At 38.2% G+C, this 19,419-nt stretch overlaps 1 protein-coding gene across 4 annotated transcripts in view; it reads left to right on the top strand.

Annotated features, from left to right (window-relative positions):
• LOC143024667 (ubiquitin carboxyl-terminal hydrolase 47-like) overlaps nucleotides 1–19,419 on the top strand; it is a 130,525-nt gene that overhangs the window by 16,019 nt on the left and 95,087 nt on the right. For 2 of the 4 annotated variants that reach the window (XM_076183644.1, XM_076183645.1), the window contains exon 2: nucleotides 4,388–4,415. In XM_076183644.1, the coding sequence (XP_076039759.1) occupies nucleotides 4,398–4,415 (18 nt within the window). In that variant the 5' untranslated portion in view covers nucleotides 4,388–4,397. Of the gene's footprint in view, nucleotides 1–4,387; nucleotides 4,416–18,427; nucleotides 19,141–19,419 lie in introns of those variants that run through there. The other 2 variants (XM_076183642.1, XM_076183643.1) reach the window with 2 other exon arrangements.

Genomic DNA, 19,419 nt, shown 5'->3' on the forward strand with positions numbered 1-19,419 from the left:
GCCACAAACGAAACATTTGAGCTGGATTTACGCTCTGCATCATATGTCCTTGAGTATACACCTCGAATGTATACGGTCCGAGTTACGACCGTTTCGACTTACGACCGGTTGGTCGGAACCGATCTAGGTCGTAACTCGGATAGTGAGTGTACCAAGACTTTTCCCCCCGTACAAGGGAGGTAGCCAAAAAGGAAAAGGCTTAAAATCATTCCCACCCATTCCATCCCTGAATACACTCCACACCCCTCCACCCTCCCTCTTATCTTAGCTCCTCCTGGATAACGGGTCATCCCTGCACCTTGTCCACTGCCCTGGGTCAGAAGCAGTGTCGCAAGACACAGCACATCCACAGCAAGGCCACTTCATTAAATCGGCGACCCCCCCTCTCCGTCCCCCATGCATAAAAGGAGAAGACAGGGAGAAATTCCTTTCGAGCTGCATCAAAGTTTGCTCACACATACTACCTCATCCCCCACACATACTACCTCATGCATCACAACATCATCCATATACAACCATTCTCCATTCACCCGTCTACTGTCCTCTTCCGTCCTTCCTCAACAGACATTCCTCTCTTCCCCAAAGCCCCCTTCACACCATCCATCCACCTCATCCTAGGACGTCCTTTCATGTTCACTCCCTCCACATCTACCCTCCATACTTCTTTTACTAGTCTTTCTTCACTCATTCTTTCCATGTGTCCAAACCATCCTAATACTCTTTCATCAACCCTATCTCCCAACTCCCTTTCCACCCCTGTTCTCCTCCTCACCTCCTCATTTCTCACTCTATCTAGCCTAGTAACCCCCATCATACTTCTCAGACACCTCATCTCAAACACATTCAAACTCCTTCTCTCTTCCTCTCTTATGTTCCATGTTTCTGCCCCATACAGTGCTGTTGGCACAATCACTCCTTCATACACTCTCCTCTTAGCATCCATTCCCAAATGTCTATTCCTCATTACACTTTTTAATCCACCAAGGCATTTACTCGCTTCTCTCAATCTACATTCTACCTCCACCTTCACTCCACCTTTTCCTGCCACATTTGCACCCAAGTATCTAAAACTATCCACTTCCTCCAGTCGCTCTCCCTTAATGCTCACTTCCAGTCTACTGCCACTTTCACCCCTTGTACATCTCATCACCTTACTTTTACCCACATTTGTTTAATTTACCATCGAATAAATCATTGATGATCTCATACTTTTGCCCATTTCTTATACTTTGTAAATTTGGCAATGTAGTTTATTTTCGGTAGTTAGTTCCAGTTTTAAATTATGTCTAGAACTTTGTGTAACAGTTTCCACTCTTCTTTGCCTCATTATCTTTGCATGATCTTCAAACAGGTTAGTGTAACTTGTTGGTCTCTCTGTCATGTTTACATAAGTTGTGAAAATTATGGGTAACAGTACTGACTCCTGTGGTTACTTCCCTCCATCCTGACGTATAATTTATTACTGGTCTGGGATTGATAACAAGTACCTGCACGAGGTATTTGAGAGAAGACTATCACAGAGAGTCCCCTCACCGATGGCTCTATGCAGTCTTTTGAATTTTTTTTTTTCCCCCTACCTTTGGCTAATTAGGACTGTTGAGGTTTCCTGGAACTGCTAACTAGTTCCTTCCATGAGCTTACAGCTCCCATGAAAGTTATAGAGCTGCCTTCCTACCCCTGAGCAAGCACAGAGTAGGGACAAGCAATCACACCTCTTAAAGATAACACTGCCGCTTGCCCTAGGCGACCCAGGGCTGCAATATCCCTGATGCCCATCTTTTAAGTCCATGAACTTCTTTACTTCTGTTTGGAGGTGCAATTTCATTTGGTCTTAGGACTGGGCTCAGTAACACTTCTTTTTATCAACTTTGTTTATATTCCACACTAAAACATAGAGCTAACAACTTGCAACTGCACCCATCCTTCTACGTACTACTTTCAGCAGGTGACATAGAAATAGTCTAATTTTTTTCATAGATCTGTAGGAAGGCCCAAGGACTATTGTCAGCTGCTATAGGAATGCAGGTATCCCTTCAGTGAAACTCTAGACAAAAATTGATTGATTTTCTATTATTCTCATGTATTAGTCGTCTATTCCAGGAGTAATCATGTAGTGCAGTGGTTCTCAGCCTTGCTTGGCCCATACACCCCTTTCACCATTTGTCAGAATGTCATTCCCCCCTCCTTTCCAAGATAATTTGTTTCAAAAGGTGCATTCTAAATAATATGCAAATATTACTAAAAATCCTTTTGTTTTTTCCTAATCCTAAGATTAACTTGGGTCAGCACATGTATAATTCCAGGTGACAGGCCAGATCGGCCAAAACCTATAATTGCTTTCCTTACCCCGTAAACTTATTGTGGTTACAATTCACCCCCAGAAAATCCAAAATTCCCCCCTGGGGGTGAATTTCACCCCTAATGAGAACCCCTGATGTAGTGAGTGATGAAACAATTGGTTGTTTTAAGAGAAGATTAGATAACTATGGATAGGGATAAATGTGGTAAGGGATGTGGAACTGCCTAGTGTAGGCCTTATGGTCTCTTGCAATCTCCTTTATTCTTATGTTCTTATTAAAGACTTTTTTTCAAATCTAGATACACACAATCCACCCAGCCTCTCTTGTAGCACATCAACTTTCCTTGAATAAATTTACCAGATTTGATTCATATGATCATCCATTTCTGAGAGTAAATTGGTTATCTACCAAGCTGTTTAACTTTTCACAGTTTCTAATGTACCTGTCTTTGGCACAGATTAGTTACAGGCTACAGAGAGAAGGATAGATATCTTAAAAATGTTGGAAGTATAGAGGGTAAAGATGTGTTAGCCTGAAAGCTATCAGACTATTTATACACATCAAGTTCAGCATAAAGGGCTTTATAGGATTACTTGAGCCTAATAGCAGACTCCGCTTGCCATCACACAGATGAAGGAACACTTTATTTTACACAGTTCTGTACTCACTGTATTCAGACAGTAACACAAAATCTCCTCTGTGTGACTTGTGGGCTGGACTGGTGGCTATGTCCAATTGGGGGGGGGGGGGACAAGAGATACTTTGAGTAAAGATTGAATGTTTAACCCGAGAGGACATGTGGAATTAGGTGGATGATATTAGTAACCTTTTCTGTAATGATGAATATGAATTGTTTCATTTAGGTTAGTTCAGGCAGTTTTATTTGGATGTGTAATATCCCTTAGGTAGCAGAGATGTTAAGTCCATAAAAGAGTAGTTGAATCATTCTTGCTAATGCTGCTGTAGATTTTCTTAACTGATGTCCTTTCAGTAGTAAAGGTGTTAAGAAAGAAAAATAGATTGTATATGATAAACATTGTGATTGTCTTCATCACAAGTGGAAGAAAATATGTCTTCTTTGATTTGAAATCAAGATATGGTTGTTCAAATGAAATATGGATATTAGAAAAAAATAATAGTATGGTGCTAAGTACTACCATGATTTTTAGGAAATGTTTTGAATCTCTATTTTGATTTAGATTGCATTTGATAAATCGATTGTGTAATGAGAACCTTTGAGCAGTGTATGCTCTTATACATTAGTTTTTTTTATTCTGGGTCAATTGAAAATTCAGCCACAAAGGATATGATTTTGTCGGTGTTTCAGATTTGTCTGTAATTGTAATTGCATTTTACAGCTATAGTCCTTGCACTCCGAGGGGTTTGTTCAGGGTGGGGCAGACGTGGGAATTCCCGAGGGCAACATTGCCAATTTGACCACCAATTATTGGGTCGTCACTGTCACCCTACCCACCCCCATTGTACCTGTCTAAGGTTGATTTGGCGGAATGGCTAGTGGTAAACACGACATATACCACACCCTGAACGGACTCTTTGGAGCATAATGACTATAGTCAATTATTCCTCCTGCCACCAGGCAATTTTATTTAGCTAAGGGAGAAATTCCTTTGCAACATAAGGGTTAAAAATTAAATTGTGCCCGTGTTAATTAATCCTTTAACTTTTTTTTTTTTTTTTTGTAGTAAAGGTGTTAAACATTGTTGAAACTGCAAGCTTATACTTTGCTTCGAATTCACAATACCATTGTGAATATATTTTAGGCTCAGGTTCAAGGTCTGGCTTTAGTTATGTCATTACATGAATGTGTTGTTGGCATATTTACATTTCTCATAATCATTATGGAACACAGGTTTGGCAGTTTTTTTTTTTTTTTTTTTTTCAAAATGTATTTGGAATATACATAGTATCATTTTATGTGAATTCTTCTAAGAATCCAGTTTTAAAGGAAGATTACTGACTAAATTTTTCAAATTTTTGTAGCAGAAGCAAACCATCTCTAAATGATGGTATTTACATGTTAATTACTGGTTTATTTATCATATATATATATTTTTTTCTTTCTGCAGATTTCTGGCCATGGTGTATCTCAAAAAGGTAAGCTTCATTTGTACAGAATTTTGTCTTATTTTTGGCATCCTTCTTACCTGGTTATTAGCTTTACATTATAAAACATCTTCACAGTGCAGAAAGAAGAGGTTGCGAATGGATGACATGTCCCATATGGATTATCCAAGAACAGTGGCTCGACAAATAAACTGAAAAAAGTATTGTTAAAAAGAGACAGGCTTATAAGAAATATAAGTGCTCGGGTGCATCTAATGACTATGAAAATTATGTATCAATACAGAGAGATTTAAAAAAGACAATAAGGAAAAGAAAACGACAATACGAAATGAACATCGCTGATAAATCCAAAGAGAATCCCAAAGAATTCTATAGTTACATTAGAGATAAAAAGGTTGTTAGGAATCACATTGGTCCACTATTATCTGCTGACGGTCAACTTGAATATTCAAATGAAGGAATGTGTAATATCTTAAACAATTACTTTAGCTCGGTATTCGTAAACGAAACACCTCAAAGTGAATTCCAAACTGAAACCTGTGAAAAGTCTGGGGTAAACTTACTACGGTAAATATAACAAAAGAAAAAATTAAAAGGTGTATAGACAAACTCAAAGTTAATAAAACACCAGGCCCTGACGGTTGGCATCCAAGAATCTTAAAGGAAATGAAAAATGAGATTGTTGTTCCATTAGAAATTATTTTCAAGAAATCCATCATATCCGGAGATGTCCCAAGAGAATGGAAGCTAGCTAACGTTACTCCCATATTCAAAAAAGGTGACAAAAAGAAGCCAAATAACTATAGGCCTATAAGTTTGACTTCAATCGTAGGAAAAATAATGGAAACTATCATCAGAGATGCTATCGAACATCATTTAGAAAGTAACCGTTTGATAAATGATAGCCAGCATGGTTTCAGACGGAAACGTTCTTGCGTGACTAACTTACTCGAATTCTACAACACAGTTATCTCGAATTATGACAAAAGAAACAATATAGATTTAATATATCTAGACTTTGCAAAAGCTTTTGATACCGTCCCACACGAAAGACTACTTACTAAATTAGCTTTGCATGGAATAAGTGGTAGCCTATTAGGTTGGACTAGTAATTGGTTGAATGGTCGAAAACAGAGAGTTGTTTTAAATGGAAAAACTTCTGGATGGAAAAGTGTTGCAAGTGGAGTTCCTCAGGGTTCCGTTCTTGGGCCACTTCTTTTCATAGTATATATAAATGATATAGACCATGGACTAAAATCTACTGTTTCCAAATTTGCTGATGATACAAAACTGTGCGGAGTGGCAAATGATCACTCAAACCAATTAGATATTCAAGTAGATTTAGATCAATTACAGCAATGGTCTGAAAAGTGGCTAATGAAATTTAACACAAGTAAATGCAAGGTAATGCACATAGGTAAAAATAACAGTAAGTACGATTACAAGTTATTTGGTAATTCGTTAACAAAAGTGGATAGTGAAAAAGATCTCGGCGTAATTATCAGTAACGACCTCAAATCATCCAAGCAGTGTATTTCAGCCTCTGAGAAAGCAAATAAGATTCTGGGACTGATTGCGCGATCCTTTGATTTCAAAAGTCCATCACTCATTAACAAGCTATATAAATCGTTAGTTCGTCCACATTTGGAATATGCTGTTTCCGTATGGTCACCGAATCTCATTAAAGACATTGACAGACTGGAAAAAGTACAACGGCGAGCCACAAAACAGATTCCAAATATCAAAAATAAATCATACGAAAATCGACTAAAACACATGAATCTGTTTTCCCTAAAAAAGCGTAGACTCAGAGGTGACTTGATACAGGTCTTTAAGATTTTAAAGGGAATTGACAACATCAAAAGTGACCAAATTTTCACATTGAATGAGAATCAGACAAGAAACAATGGTCTCAAACTATCCGGAAATAGATTCAATTTGGAAGTAGGTAGAAACAACTTTGCCAACCGTGTAGTAAATGAATGGAATAAACTTCCTGCACAGGTAGTGCAATGTAGTTCAGTTCGAAGCTTTAAGAATCAGTTAGATAAATACCTAAGTAAGATGCTGTAATGATTATAATTTATCTTATATTATTTGTTTTTGTTTTGTTATTATTTGTCTGTCTGATTTTAATTTATTTTGTTTTTGTTTTGTTATCATTTGTCTGTCTGATTTTCATTTATCATTATATGTCAATTTATCATTATTTACTATTTACCTGTTTGTTTATTATTCAACTATACCTATGCATTTATTTATGTATTTTATTTGTTATTTACATTATTATAGTTTTTATTTATATTTTTATTATTATGATTTTTTTTTTTTCGCATCTGACCTAGATATGGATCAAAAGGTCTCCTGTCGGCATGCTCCGCCTTTGTAATCCATTGTAATGTTTGTAACTGCATGCAAGGGTTTTGATGATGATTGATTTGGTTGAATGTCACAACCGCTCCCCCCCTTGCTATCAGGAGGCTAGGACAATGTCCCTTATAGAGGACTTTGTAGCATGGAATTTAATAAACCATACCCTTGGTTCAAGTCGCTGGTGGCAAGGTTCAAACCACCATAACCTTGACTTTTACCACAAGTAGCAACACCATAATCCACTTGGCCAGTGAGGAAGGGTGGGGTCACCATATAATTAGGTGGTGGCAGCGATAATCCAGTTTTGACTATCGGGTCCTAAAGTGATGTGCCTCACTGCACTACATTTTGCTTATGCAGTATGGTGGAAGACAGGCCAATCTTCATTCCCAAAGAACCAATTCATGTTATTTATTTTGCGTCTTGCTACTTAGCCTCTGACATTTATTTTGTGTCTTGCTACATTCCTTCTGACCCAGGGCAGTGGGCAAGATGCAAGGATGACCTGTCATCCAGGAGTAGTTAAGAAAAGAAGGAAGGAGGGAGGGGGGTGAATGGGAGTAGAGTATGTGGGGATAGAATGGGTGGGAGTGGATTTATGAATTTGACTTTGACTACCTCCCTTGTAAGGGGGGGAAAAGCCCTTGGTATATGTATGTAGAAACAACAGCAGGTTTTTGTAACTGGTAGTCCTGCAAGACAGATGTCAGATTGAATTGTTTCTCTGCCGTTCATATTCATAGCCCATCAGTACCCTCGCCTCCATTTGCAGGTGCAGCCTCAGGAGCTGGCATTCAGTCTCTAGATTGATCCCAAGATATCTATAAACTTTGTAGTTCCAACACCTTTTACCATAAGAAGTGCAGACAATTGGTGATTGCTCCCCTCGTAAGGCAAGGACACAGAATCAGTCCCATACAAATATAACAGACAACAGTCCTGTTTTTACTCTGCAGGGATGTGGATTTCCAGTCATTGTAACTAGGCAACAGTTTTATAAAACTGACTAGGCTCTTTCTTCTTTGTCTTAAATCTGTTCCTTGTACAGTATGTGTCAGTTTTTATTCTTACCATTATATTCATCTCTTGTCTTGTACTGGCTCCCGATTTTCTTGCAACTTGTTCTTCGTCCACTCATTTCAAGCTCTTCCGTTTTAGCTCTTCATTCATTTTGAGATGTTCCATTTCTATCCTTAATCTCTTCTGCTTAGTTTCCTGCTATTCCCATAATTCTTCTCCTGTTTCCAAATCTTACTTATCATCCCAATCCTTTCTTTCCTGCTTCACTGTGTATGTTGTATTTACCTAGTTGTATTTTGCGGGAAGGGGAGCTATGCTCATGGTGTCCCGTCTTCATATCTCATTTTATCTAGACTGTTTTTAAATTCATGTATTGTTTTTGCACACACCACTTTCTCATCTAACTTGTTCCAAATGTCTATTACTCTGTTGGGAAAGCTATTCTTTTTCTGATCTCTTCTATACCTGTCTTTCTTGGTTTTCTTTCCATGTCCTCTTGTATTTCTACTATCCCATTTTATCAGATCCTCTCTATCAATAGTTTCTATGCCTCTCATGATTCTATAAATAGTTATCAAGTCTCCTCTCTCTCTTCTTTGCTCTAGTGTCTGTAGTTCAAGTTTTGCTAGTCTCTCTTCATATGATAGTTCCGAGAGTGTTGGTGCCAATTTTGTAATTGCTCTATGTATTCTTTCAAGATTTGTTATACATTTTTTTTGTACTTGGTGACCACGTCGTCGCTGCATATTCCAATCTTGGTCTTATCAAAGTGATTAGTATTTTCTTCACCATTTCTTTGTCCAGGTATGTAAATGCCACTTTGATTGTTCTTATTGAATTATAAGTGTCTCCAAAAATTTTGTTTATATGTTTCTCAGGGGACATATTATTCATAATAATGACAGCCAGGTCCTTCTCATTTTCTACTTTTTTTATTTCTTCTCCCAAATTATATGATCCCACTATTCTTTTTTTGCTTCTTCCAAATTCCATTATACTACACTTCTTAATATTGAATTCCATCTCCCACTTCCTACTCGATTACCATACTTTATTGAGATCACCGTGCAGCGACTCACAATCTTCTACAGTGTTAATTTTTTTTCAACAATATTGCATTGTCCGCAAAGATGCTCATATTTCTTTCAATTCCTTTATCCATATCATTAATATATATAGCAAACATTATTGGGGCCAGAACTGTTCCTTGTGGAACTCCACTAATCACTTCATCCCAATTAGAGTGTTTGTCTCTTATCAAATCTCTCATTCTTCTTTCATGCAAGAAATCTTCCATCCACTTCAGCAGTTTGACCTGTATTTCTTCTGCAGCTTCTAATTTCTTTAGCAATTTCTTATGTGGCACCTTATCAATTTTTTTTTTCAGGTCTAGAAATGCACAATCAGCTCATCCATCTCTTTATTGTATTACATCTATTAGCCTTGAATAGAAACACATTAAGTTTGTGACGCATGATCATCCTTGTCTAAATCCAATTTTTTTTTTTTTTTTTCAAATGCCTTACCCATTCTTTCACAGATTTTTGCTATCGTACTTGTAAGAGAGACCTGTCTATAGTTAGTAGGGTCTTCCTTGTTTCCCCCTTTATTGGTACTATATTTGCTCTTTTCCAATCTTCTGGAACTTTTCCTTCTTTCAATGAACTGTTTATTAGGCTATGTATTTTGTCTGTTAGTTCATTCCTGCATTCTCTCAAAATCCAGTTTGCTATTTCATCTGGTCCATACGATTTTCTGACATTGAGATTACTCAAGTGTTTCATTATTTTATTCCTTGATGCTTCTATCTCTTTTATAGGGGGACTTTCTTCTCCCATTCGATAGCTCTAGATTGTATGTTCTCCCTTGTAAACACCTATTTAAAATGCTTGTATATAATTTCTGCCATTTCTATTTCCTCTGTGTATTCAACTCCTTGTCATAGTTTCTCTAATTCTTGCTTATTCTTGTTTGTTGTTTACAAATCTGTAAATTAGTTTTGGTTGATCTTTACATTTTTCTGTGACATCTTTTTTGTATTTTCTCTTTTTGCTCTGCACACTTCTACATATTGATTTCTCTAACTAGTGTAAAATTTCAATTTTTCAGGTCTTTTGTCTTTTTTCCATTCTATCCAAGCTATATCCCTTTTGTCTTTTAACTCCCTACATCTTTTGTTGTACCAACACTTTACATATCCTTTTTCTTGTTTTTTGTCTTGGAACATACTTTTCCACTCCTTTATAAATTTTTGTCAAAATATTCCATTTCTCTTCTACTGTTGTTTCCTCCTTGTGTATCCTTTCCCAGTCTGCTTTTTGAAAGAATTCTCTTATTTTATCCAAATTTGTTTTTCCATACATCAATCATCCCTTTCTATATTGTTGTTTTTTCATGTATTTTTCCTCATTTAGTTCCAGTGCAACCAATATGTGGTCACTTTTACTTATTGGTGTCTTATATTCAATCTTGTCCACTATTTTAGGTTCAGATGTGATTATTAAGTCCAGTCTTGATGGTTCTTCCTCATTTCTATACCTAGTATTCTCTTGTATCCATTGTGTCATTGTATGTTCTATAATCATATCAAGTAGTACATTTCCCCTTAGGTCATCTCCACCCTTCACTGTCATCTCTTCCCAGCAGATTTCTTTACAAATAAAGTCACCCATTATAACTATTCCTCCATCTTCCATTATCTTTAGTGTTATCCTTGTGTCTTCTAACATATTTTTGTGTTCTCTCTTCCCACAAAGGTGTTTTAGGAGGAACATGATTTACCACAAGCTTCCTGCTCTTCCCATCCCTGTCCTCCACTTCCATCATAATCATCTCTATTCTTTCTATATGTGACATTCCTCACATTTATATCCTTAGTCAGGAACATAACTCCACCCCCTTGTTTTACCTCTGTTTCGAATGCAATAATTATATATACCATGTCCTACACTGTTGGGTGGTAGTGGACCTTTCAGTTTTGTCTCTACAATTCCCATTATGTCCAGGTCTTTTTCCTTCATGTAATCATTTAGTTTGTTCAAGCCTGTTATCAACCCATCTGTTTGTGTAAGACAGTTTTAATTTGCTGCTACTTCCCTTGTGTTTTCTGTTTCCTTTCCATTTTTCTCTGCTATGAACCATTTCCCCACTCTCATATCCACTACTCTCCAATAGAATTTCTCTTTTTCTTTGTTCTGTTCTCGTTTTTTTCCCCTTAGCTTCTAGTCTTTTTGTTTTCTCATCCTGTCCTCTTTATTCATCTCTCTTTTTATCCATACCTGTTTATATAGATCACTTTTTGCTAAGATATTCTCTGCCATTGTTTGTGACCTGAATTTAATCTTAATTGGTCTGGTCTTATCTGTATTGTATTTCCCTATTCTATATATTTCTTAATTTTATTTCCCTGTTTCTTGTCCATCCTCTTGAACTACTTCTAATAACTTGCTTACCTTTTCCTTCTTCTCTTTTACTCTTGTGGTCCGATTTAGATTATGCTTCTCTTCCATCCCTAATATAATTATACATTTCTTTTTGTCCGCTAAGTCTCTTACTATATTCTCCTTCTCTCTCATCACTTTAATAACTGTGTCCTTAGATTGTTCTTTCATCTGTTGTGTCACTATATCTTTAAATGCAATTTTGTTGTTCTCATGTATTTTTCTCCAACCCTGTGCTTCTTTTGCTATGGACTCCTTATTCTCTTTACTCTTCTTTAATTCCCAATTCTCATCTTTTACTTCTTTTAACTGTCTTTTTAATTCTTCTATTTCTTTATTTAGGTTTTGATTCTCCTTTAGTTCTTCAAGTTTATCAACTGTTTGGGTAACTAGTGTTAATTGGTTAAACCTAACCTCCCATGCTTCATTCATTTTTTTTTAGTTTCTCCTCTAGATTTACTAGTCGGGGGAGGTTGTCACCACCTCCCTCATTAAATCTATAAAAGCAGTTATCTTCTCTTTCCATTGAGCTGCTATTATCTATATTTCTGCTTTTGACACCTCTGCTTACTTGTTCTGTGTGTGTGTTTTGCACTCCTTTTGATTACACCCCCTCTAACATCCTGGGCCTGTTTGCCCCCTTCCTCATTTCCTTCCATTTTCCTCTGTAATCCCTCTCTCCTTTTTTTTCCACCTTCCCACTACACCATGAGCTTTCCCCTTTCCTACTAATACAACAAAGGCCGACTGCTGATCCACGGTGGCCGGCCGGGGCCGGGAGTGGTGATACTTGAATTTTTCCTAGAGTTCCAAACTTCGCTGTCACTTTGACCTACGTGTGTGTGTGTGTGTATGTTTGTGTGTGAGCACCTAAATGTAGTATACAGGAAAGGAGCAATGCTCATTGGGTCCTATCTCCTACTCAGCAATTTAAGCTTCATATTCATGTACTTTCAACTACTTGATTACCAGTTATTTTATTTTGATTTTAATTCATAAATTGTTTGTACTTGGGCCATATCACCTTCAAAGCTATTCCAAGTATTTATGCATCTGTATGGGAAATGTATTTCTTCACATCCTGTAGACATGTGCGTGTGTGTGTGTTTACCTAGTTGTACTTTACAGGAAGGGGAGCTATGCTCATGGTATCCCGTCTTCATATCTCATTTTATCTAAACTGATTTGAATTCGTGTATCGTATATACACACACCACATTTTCATCTAACTTGTTCCAAATGTCTATTACCCAGTGGGGGAAGCTGTTCTTTTTCTGGTCTCTTCTGTAACTGTCTTTCTTGATTTTCTTTCTGTCTTCTTGCTTGTATCTCTACTATCCCATTTTATTAGATCCTCTCTATCAATAGTTTCCATGCCTTTCATGATTCTATAAATATTTATCAAGCCTCCTCTCTCTTTTGCTCTAATGTCTGTAGTTCAAGTTTTGCTAGTTTCTCCTCATATGATAGTTCTGAGAGTGTTGGTGCCAATTTCGTAATTGACCTTTGTATTCTTTCAAGTTTTGTCATACATTTTTTGTACTTGGTGACCACGTCGTCACTGCATACTCCAATCTTGGTCATATCAGAGTGACTAGTATTTTCTTCACCATTTCTTCATCCAGGTATGTAAATGCCACTTTGATTGTTCTTATTAAATTATAAGTTTCTCCAAAAATTTTGTTAATATGTTTCTCAGGTGACATATTATTCATAATAATGACTTCCAGTTCCTTCTCATTTTCTACTTTTTTAATTTCTTCCTCTCCCAATTTATATGATCCCACTATTTTTTTTTTTTTTTTTTTTTTGCTTCTTCCAAATTCCATTATACTACACTTCTTAATATTGAACTGCATCTCCCACTTCCTACTCCATTTCCATACTTTATTGAGATCACTCTACAGTGACTCACAATCTTCTACAGTGTTCACTTTTTTCAACAATTTTGCATTGTCCGCAAAGACGGTCATATAATTTTCAATTCCTTTATCCATATCATTAATATACAGTGGCCACGAAAAGTTTGGGCGCAAAATTATAGGCTCCCCAACTTTCAGCTAAACTCAAAACATGCGAAAAATACAACTTTCTGCCCAAACTTTTCGTTATTTTTCAATGCTAGCGTTTGTACTCGTATTTAGCCGAGACAATACGCACTACTTAGCAACTCTGTTTAGGCGCACTCGATGTCACGTGGAGTCAGTTTCTAAACATCTCTCACGGGGAGTAGTCTTTTTTTTGCGGTGGTCTCTGTTTTTGTGCCTTGATATCTCCGTAATGGGAAGTGGTAAAGAGCTGGGAAGAGACACAGTTGTTACAATCATAACCCTCTATAAGGAGGGTTATAAGTGTAAAGATATTGCTACTCGTGTGGGAATTGGAGTGCGTCAAGTGCAAAAGTAGACCAAGAAATTTCGAGACGGAGGAAGTAACATCATTCCTACTCCAAAGCATCGCTCTGGTCGGCCAAGGAAGATATCAAATCGTACTTCTACGGTTATTAGGAGGCAGTTAGATAAAGATCCAATGCTCACAGCTCGAAAACTGAAAGAAAATAACCCTGCACTGCTGCATGATGTGTCTGTAAGATGTATTTCTGATCATTTAGCCAAAGATTTACAATACCGTAGTTGCTGTGCTAAAGTTCTTCCCCTCCAAAGTGCAAAAAACATACGTGATCGCATAGCATTTTGCAAGAAATATAAGGACTGGTCCTTAGAAGACTGGGAACGAGTATTGTGGAGTGATGAATCAACGTTTGTGGTGTCGTCGGGCTGCAGGTCGAAGCGTGTGAGGCGCCCCAGGGGGTCTGACCCTAATGACCCTCGCTATACAGCTAAAGTGGTGAAACATGCTGCAAGTGTTATGGTGTGGGGATGCTTTGCATTTGGTGGAGTTGGCAATTTAGTGTTTCTTGCACAAAATGAGTGTAAATCAGCACACCTATTTCGAGTTATTGTGTGATAACCTGCCTGAAAGTTTTGAAAAGTGCAATGCTAGTTGGTTTATGCAGGACGGAGCGCCTGCTCACACAGCTCGGTCTGTTACCCAATGGTTAGAAGACTGTGGTGTTAATTACTTCAAAAAATGGCCAGGAAATTCTCCAGACCTAAATCCCATTGAGCACGTATGGCATATAATTAAAAAACAGCTAAGCTAAAAACAGAAATACAGGATATTTGGGATAATATTATTCCTCAACATGTACAAAACCTGGCAAGATGCATCCCGGCACGTTTGGAGAAGGTCATAAAGCTTAAAGGAAAATCGCTTGGTAAATAAGGTATGTAATAAGCCATTTCTAGGTCTTTAAATTATTATTTAAATGTCACAAGTGTTTACATTTGTTACGCGCCCAAACTTTTCGCGGCCACTGTATATAGCAAACATTATTGGGGCCAGAACTGTTCCTTGTGGAACTCCATTAATCACTTCATCCCAATTAGAGTGTTTGTCTCATTTTTCTTTCATCCAAGAAGTCTTCCATCCACCTCAGCAGTTTGTCCTGTATTCCTCCTGCAGCTTCTAATTTCTTTAGCAATTTCTTATGTGGCACCTTATCAAAATATTTTTTCAGGTCTAGAAATGCACAATCAGCCCATCCATCTCTTTCTTGTATTACATCTATTAGCCTTGAATAGAAACACATTAAGATTGTGATGCATGATCATCCTTGTCTAAAAACAAATTGCCTTGGATTTAGTACGTTGTTTTTTCCAAATGCCTAACCCATCTACTTTTGATAATTCTTTCACAAATTCTAGCTATTGTACTTGTAAGAGAGACTGGTCTATAGTTAGTAGGGTCTTCCTTGTTTCCCCCTTTATATATTGGTACTATATTTGCTCTTTTCCAATCTTCTGGAACTTTTCCTTCTTTCAATGAACTGCTTATTAGACTATTTTGTCTGTTAGTTCATTCCTGCATTTTCTCAAAATCTAGTTTGCCATTTAATCTGGACCATGCGATTTTCTGATTTTCTGACATCGAGATTACTCAAGTGATTCATTATTCCTTTCCTTGTTACTTCTATCTTTTCATAGGGGGGACTTTCTCCTCCCACTCGACATCTCTAAGTTGTATGTTCTCCCTCATAAACATTGATTTAAAATGCTTGTTCATAATTTCTGCCATTTTTATTTCCTCTGCGTATTCAACTCCTTGTCATAGTTTCACTAATTCATGTTTGTTTTTCAGTTTGTTGTTTACAAATCTATAAGATAGTTTTGGTTGATCTTTACATTTTTCTATGACATCTTTTTCATATTTTCTCTTTTCTTCTCTGCACACTTGTACACATTGATTTCTATAACTAGTATATATTTTCCATTTTTAGGTCTTTTGTCATTTTCCATTTTATCCAAGCTTTATCCCTTTTGTCTTTTAACTCCCTACATCCTTTGTTGTACCAACACTTTATATATCCTTTTTCTTGTTTTTGCCTTGGAACATACTTTTCCACTCCTTTATAAATTTTTGTCAAAATATTCCATTTCTCTACTGTTGTTTCCTTCTTGTGTATCCTTTCCCAGTCTGCTTTTTGAAAGAATTCTCTTATTTTATCCAAATTTGTTTTTCCATACATCAATCTTTCCTTTCTATATTGTTTTTTTTCCATGTATTTTTCCTCATTTAGTTCCAGTTCAACCAATATGTGGTCACTTTTACTTATTGGTGTCTTATATTCAATCTTGTTCACTATTTTAGGTTCTGACATGATTATTAAGTCCAGTCTTGATGGCTCTTCCTCATTTCTATACCTAGTATTCTCTTGTATCCATTGTGTCATTGTATGTTCTATAATCATATCAAGTAGTACATTTCCCCATAGGTCATCTCCACCCTTCACTGTCTTCTCTTCCCAGCAGATTTCTTTACAATTAAAGTCACCCATTACAATTATTCCTCCATCTTCCATTATCTTCTTTAGTGTTATCCTTATGTCTTCTAACATATTTTTGTGTTCTCTTCCCACAAAGCCATTTTAGTAGGCACATAATTTACCACAAACTTCCTGCTCTTCCCATCCCTGACCTCCTCTTCCATCATAATCATCTCTATTCTCTCCATATGTGACATTCCTCACATTTATATCCTTCTTAGTCAGGAACATAACTCCACCCCCTTATTTTACCTGTTTCTAATCCAATGATTATATACACCATGTCCTACACTGTTCATTTTTTTCTCTACAATTCCCATTATGTCTGGTTCTTTTTACTTTGTGTAATCATTCATTTCATTCAAGCCTGTTATTAAGCCATCTATATTTGTTTAAGACAGTTTTAATTTTCTGCTACTTCCCTCGTGTTTTCTGTTTCCTTTTCGTTTTTCTCTAGTATGAACCATTTCCTCACTTTCATATCCACTAGTCTCCAATAGAATTTCTCTTTCTCTGACTCTGTTCTGTTCTCTTTCTTTCCCTTAGTTTCTAGTCTTTTTGTTTTCTTTTCCTCTCTTTCCTCTTTATTCATCTCTCTTTTTATCCATACCTGTTTATATAGATAATTTTTTGCTAGTTTTCCTTTTTTTTTTTTTTTTTTTTGCTAAGATATTCTCTGCTGTTGTTTGTGACCTGAATTTAACCTTAATTCATCTGGTCTTATTTGTATTGTATTTCCCTATTCTATATATTTCTTCATTTTCTTTCCCTGTTTATTGTTCATCTTAAACTACTTCTAATATCTTGTTTACTTTTTTCTCCTCTTTTACTCTTGTAGTCCTATTTGGATTATGCTTCTCTTCCATCCCTAATATAATTATACATTTCTTTTTATCTGCTAAGTCTCTTACTGTATTCTCCTCCCTCATCACTTTAATAACTGTGTCCTTATTTGTTCTTTCATCTGTTGGTTTACTATATCTCTAAATTCAATTTTGTTGTTCTCTTGGAGTTTTCTCCAACCCTGTACTTCTTTTGCTATGGACTCTTTATTCTCTTTATTATTATTCTTTAATTCCTCATTCTCATCCTATACTTCTTTTAACTGTCTTTTTAATTCTTCTATTTATTTAGGGTTTGATTCTTCTTTAGTTCTTTCAATTTGTCAACTCTTTGTGTAATCCGTGTAAGTTGACTGAACCTAACCTCCCACTGTTTGTTCATGTCCTCTAATTTTCCTCTAGACTTGCTAATCGGGGGAGGTTGTCATCTCCTTCATTAAATCCATGGAAATAATTATGTTCATCTTCTATTGCACTGCTCTTATCTATATTTCTATTTTTTTTTTTACGAATGTTTTCGACTTCACCTCTATCGTCTGCGCACCTCTTGTTGACATTCCTTCTGACTTCCGGGGCCCGTTCGTCCCCTTCTTCATTTCATTTCATTTTCCTCGGTAATCCTTCCCTTTCTCCTTTTTCTTCACCTTCCCACTACACCACGAGCTTTCCCCTTCCCTACTAATACAACAATTTCGTTGAGATCCACGAAATTTGAAGTGGTCCTGGAGTTCCAAACTTCGCTGTCACTTCGACTGTCGTGTGTGTGTGTAGGGGGGCGGTCATGTGATGGTCTTTGTTATTTGTGTTTAAAATTGTTCTAGTCAATATTTTTCCTATGTATTAAACATATATTAATTCTTCTGTGATCACATGTTTTTGTTTGGGTGTTCGTTTTTTTCTTGGGCCTCTATATATAAGTTTGATTTATTTATTTATTTATTCCAAGAAAATTACTCTTTTGGCCTGGTGACTCAGAGCCTTCCTGTCGGTGTTGGTAGCGAGCGAGCACCTCGCAGTGATTCATCGTTAGGTTAATGGCGAGGAATAAATTCGATGTTGTCTTTTAACATTTTCATTGTCACGGTTGTAAATCGCCCGGATATGGTCACGACCTTCTGTAATAGTAATAACCATTTTTATTTATTTATTATTATTTATTGTATATATTTATTTTGCGAACGTGCTCTCCCCCGTGATTTAGCACGTCGAGCACCGGGTCTAGTACTTTTGTCCCCCTGTGATGTAAGAAGCTTTCGTTCGCCCGCGTGGCCGGCAAGGAACCGTGGGGCGAGAGCCCGCATCCCGGGCTTGACCCCTGTGTCAGGAGGAGGAGGGGGGAGGAGGAGTGGGAAGGGGTGTACGGTTCTGCCACGTACAGGAGGAAGCTGCTGTGTCTGTCTAAGAGGGCAAGGTGTGTGTGTTGGGGGGGGGGGGAGGAGCCGTGTTTTGCAAGTAGGGCCGGCAATAACTGGGTTCTATTTCTGCCCGGCGTGCGTGTTCGAGGTAGTGGCCCGGCGCCAGCCCCCTCGCCCGCACCTTCTGGCCCGCTGTCGCGTCCCCCTGTGGCCCCGTGTGTCTCTCACACGCGTTGTGAGCACCGGCGTGTATCCTTGGTGCCCCCTCCTCCGTCGCCAGACCGTGGCACCAGGGTTCTTTCTCCTGTGCATGTAGACGTGGCGTTCCTTCGGGTGTTGGTGTGTGTGTGTGCGTGTGTGTGTTATGAACCCCAGCAGCAGTAGTAGCGTGGCGGTGCTGTCCATCAGTGTAGTGTTGCCCTGAAGTTAATTTGTGTCTCGTCGCTCGGGAAGGGCTCGGCCTAGCCACCCCACCCCCACCCACACCCCGTCCGCCCACGGTGTGGTTACCGCTGTCGCTCGAAGTAGCGGCACGAGATTGCGTAGATCTTCTTCAGGAGGGGTTTCGAGTGAAGGTGAAGTGTGGCGTCTCCGGCAGTAGAGGGTCATGCGAACCCAGAGCCCCGCCCGGCTGCGGATGCGGCGGCGGCAGCGGCGGCGGCGACGGTCACCGGCGGTACCGTGAGTGACAACAACGACGACGAAGAGATGTGCAAGAAGAGCACCAACGAACGGGAGACCACCGAAGAAGAGGAGAAGAAGAAGAAGGAGGAGGAGGAAGAGGAGGAGGAACAGCAGGAGCCACAGCGCCGGGTCACCCACGACATCTACGTCGACGAGGTGAGGGTCGTCGTCTTCGTCTTCGTCTTCGTCGTCGTCTCTGGGAGGAGAGACGTCTGAACCTCGTCAGAGGGCGTTGGTCCCGTTCTTCTTCTTCAGTAGGCTGAGCGGTTGGATCCCGACAATAGGCCTAACCAGATGATCCTCCTAACTTTACCAAACCATTTTACATTTCTTTCACAAACCTCCTCTCCTCCCTTTACCTCCTCTTCCTTCCCCTATCTTCTTACACCGACATTCGTCGTCGTTCTCCTCCTCCTCCTCCTCTCCCCTCCTCCC

Source organism: Oratosquilla oratoria, chromosome 4 (assembly GCF_046742065.1).
Source record: "Oratosquilla oratoria isolate Oo_2021 chromosome 4, ASM4674206v1, whole genome shotgun sequence".
NCBI classification, from domain to species: Eukaryota; Metazoa; Arthropoda; class Malacostraca; order Stomatopoda; family Squillidae; genus Oratosquilla; species Oratosquilla oratoria.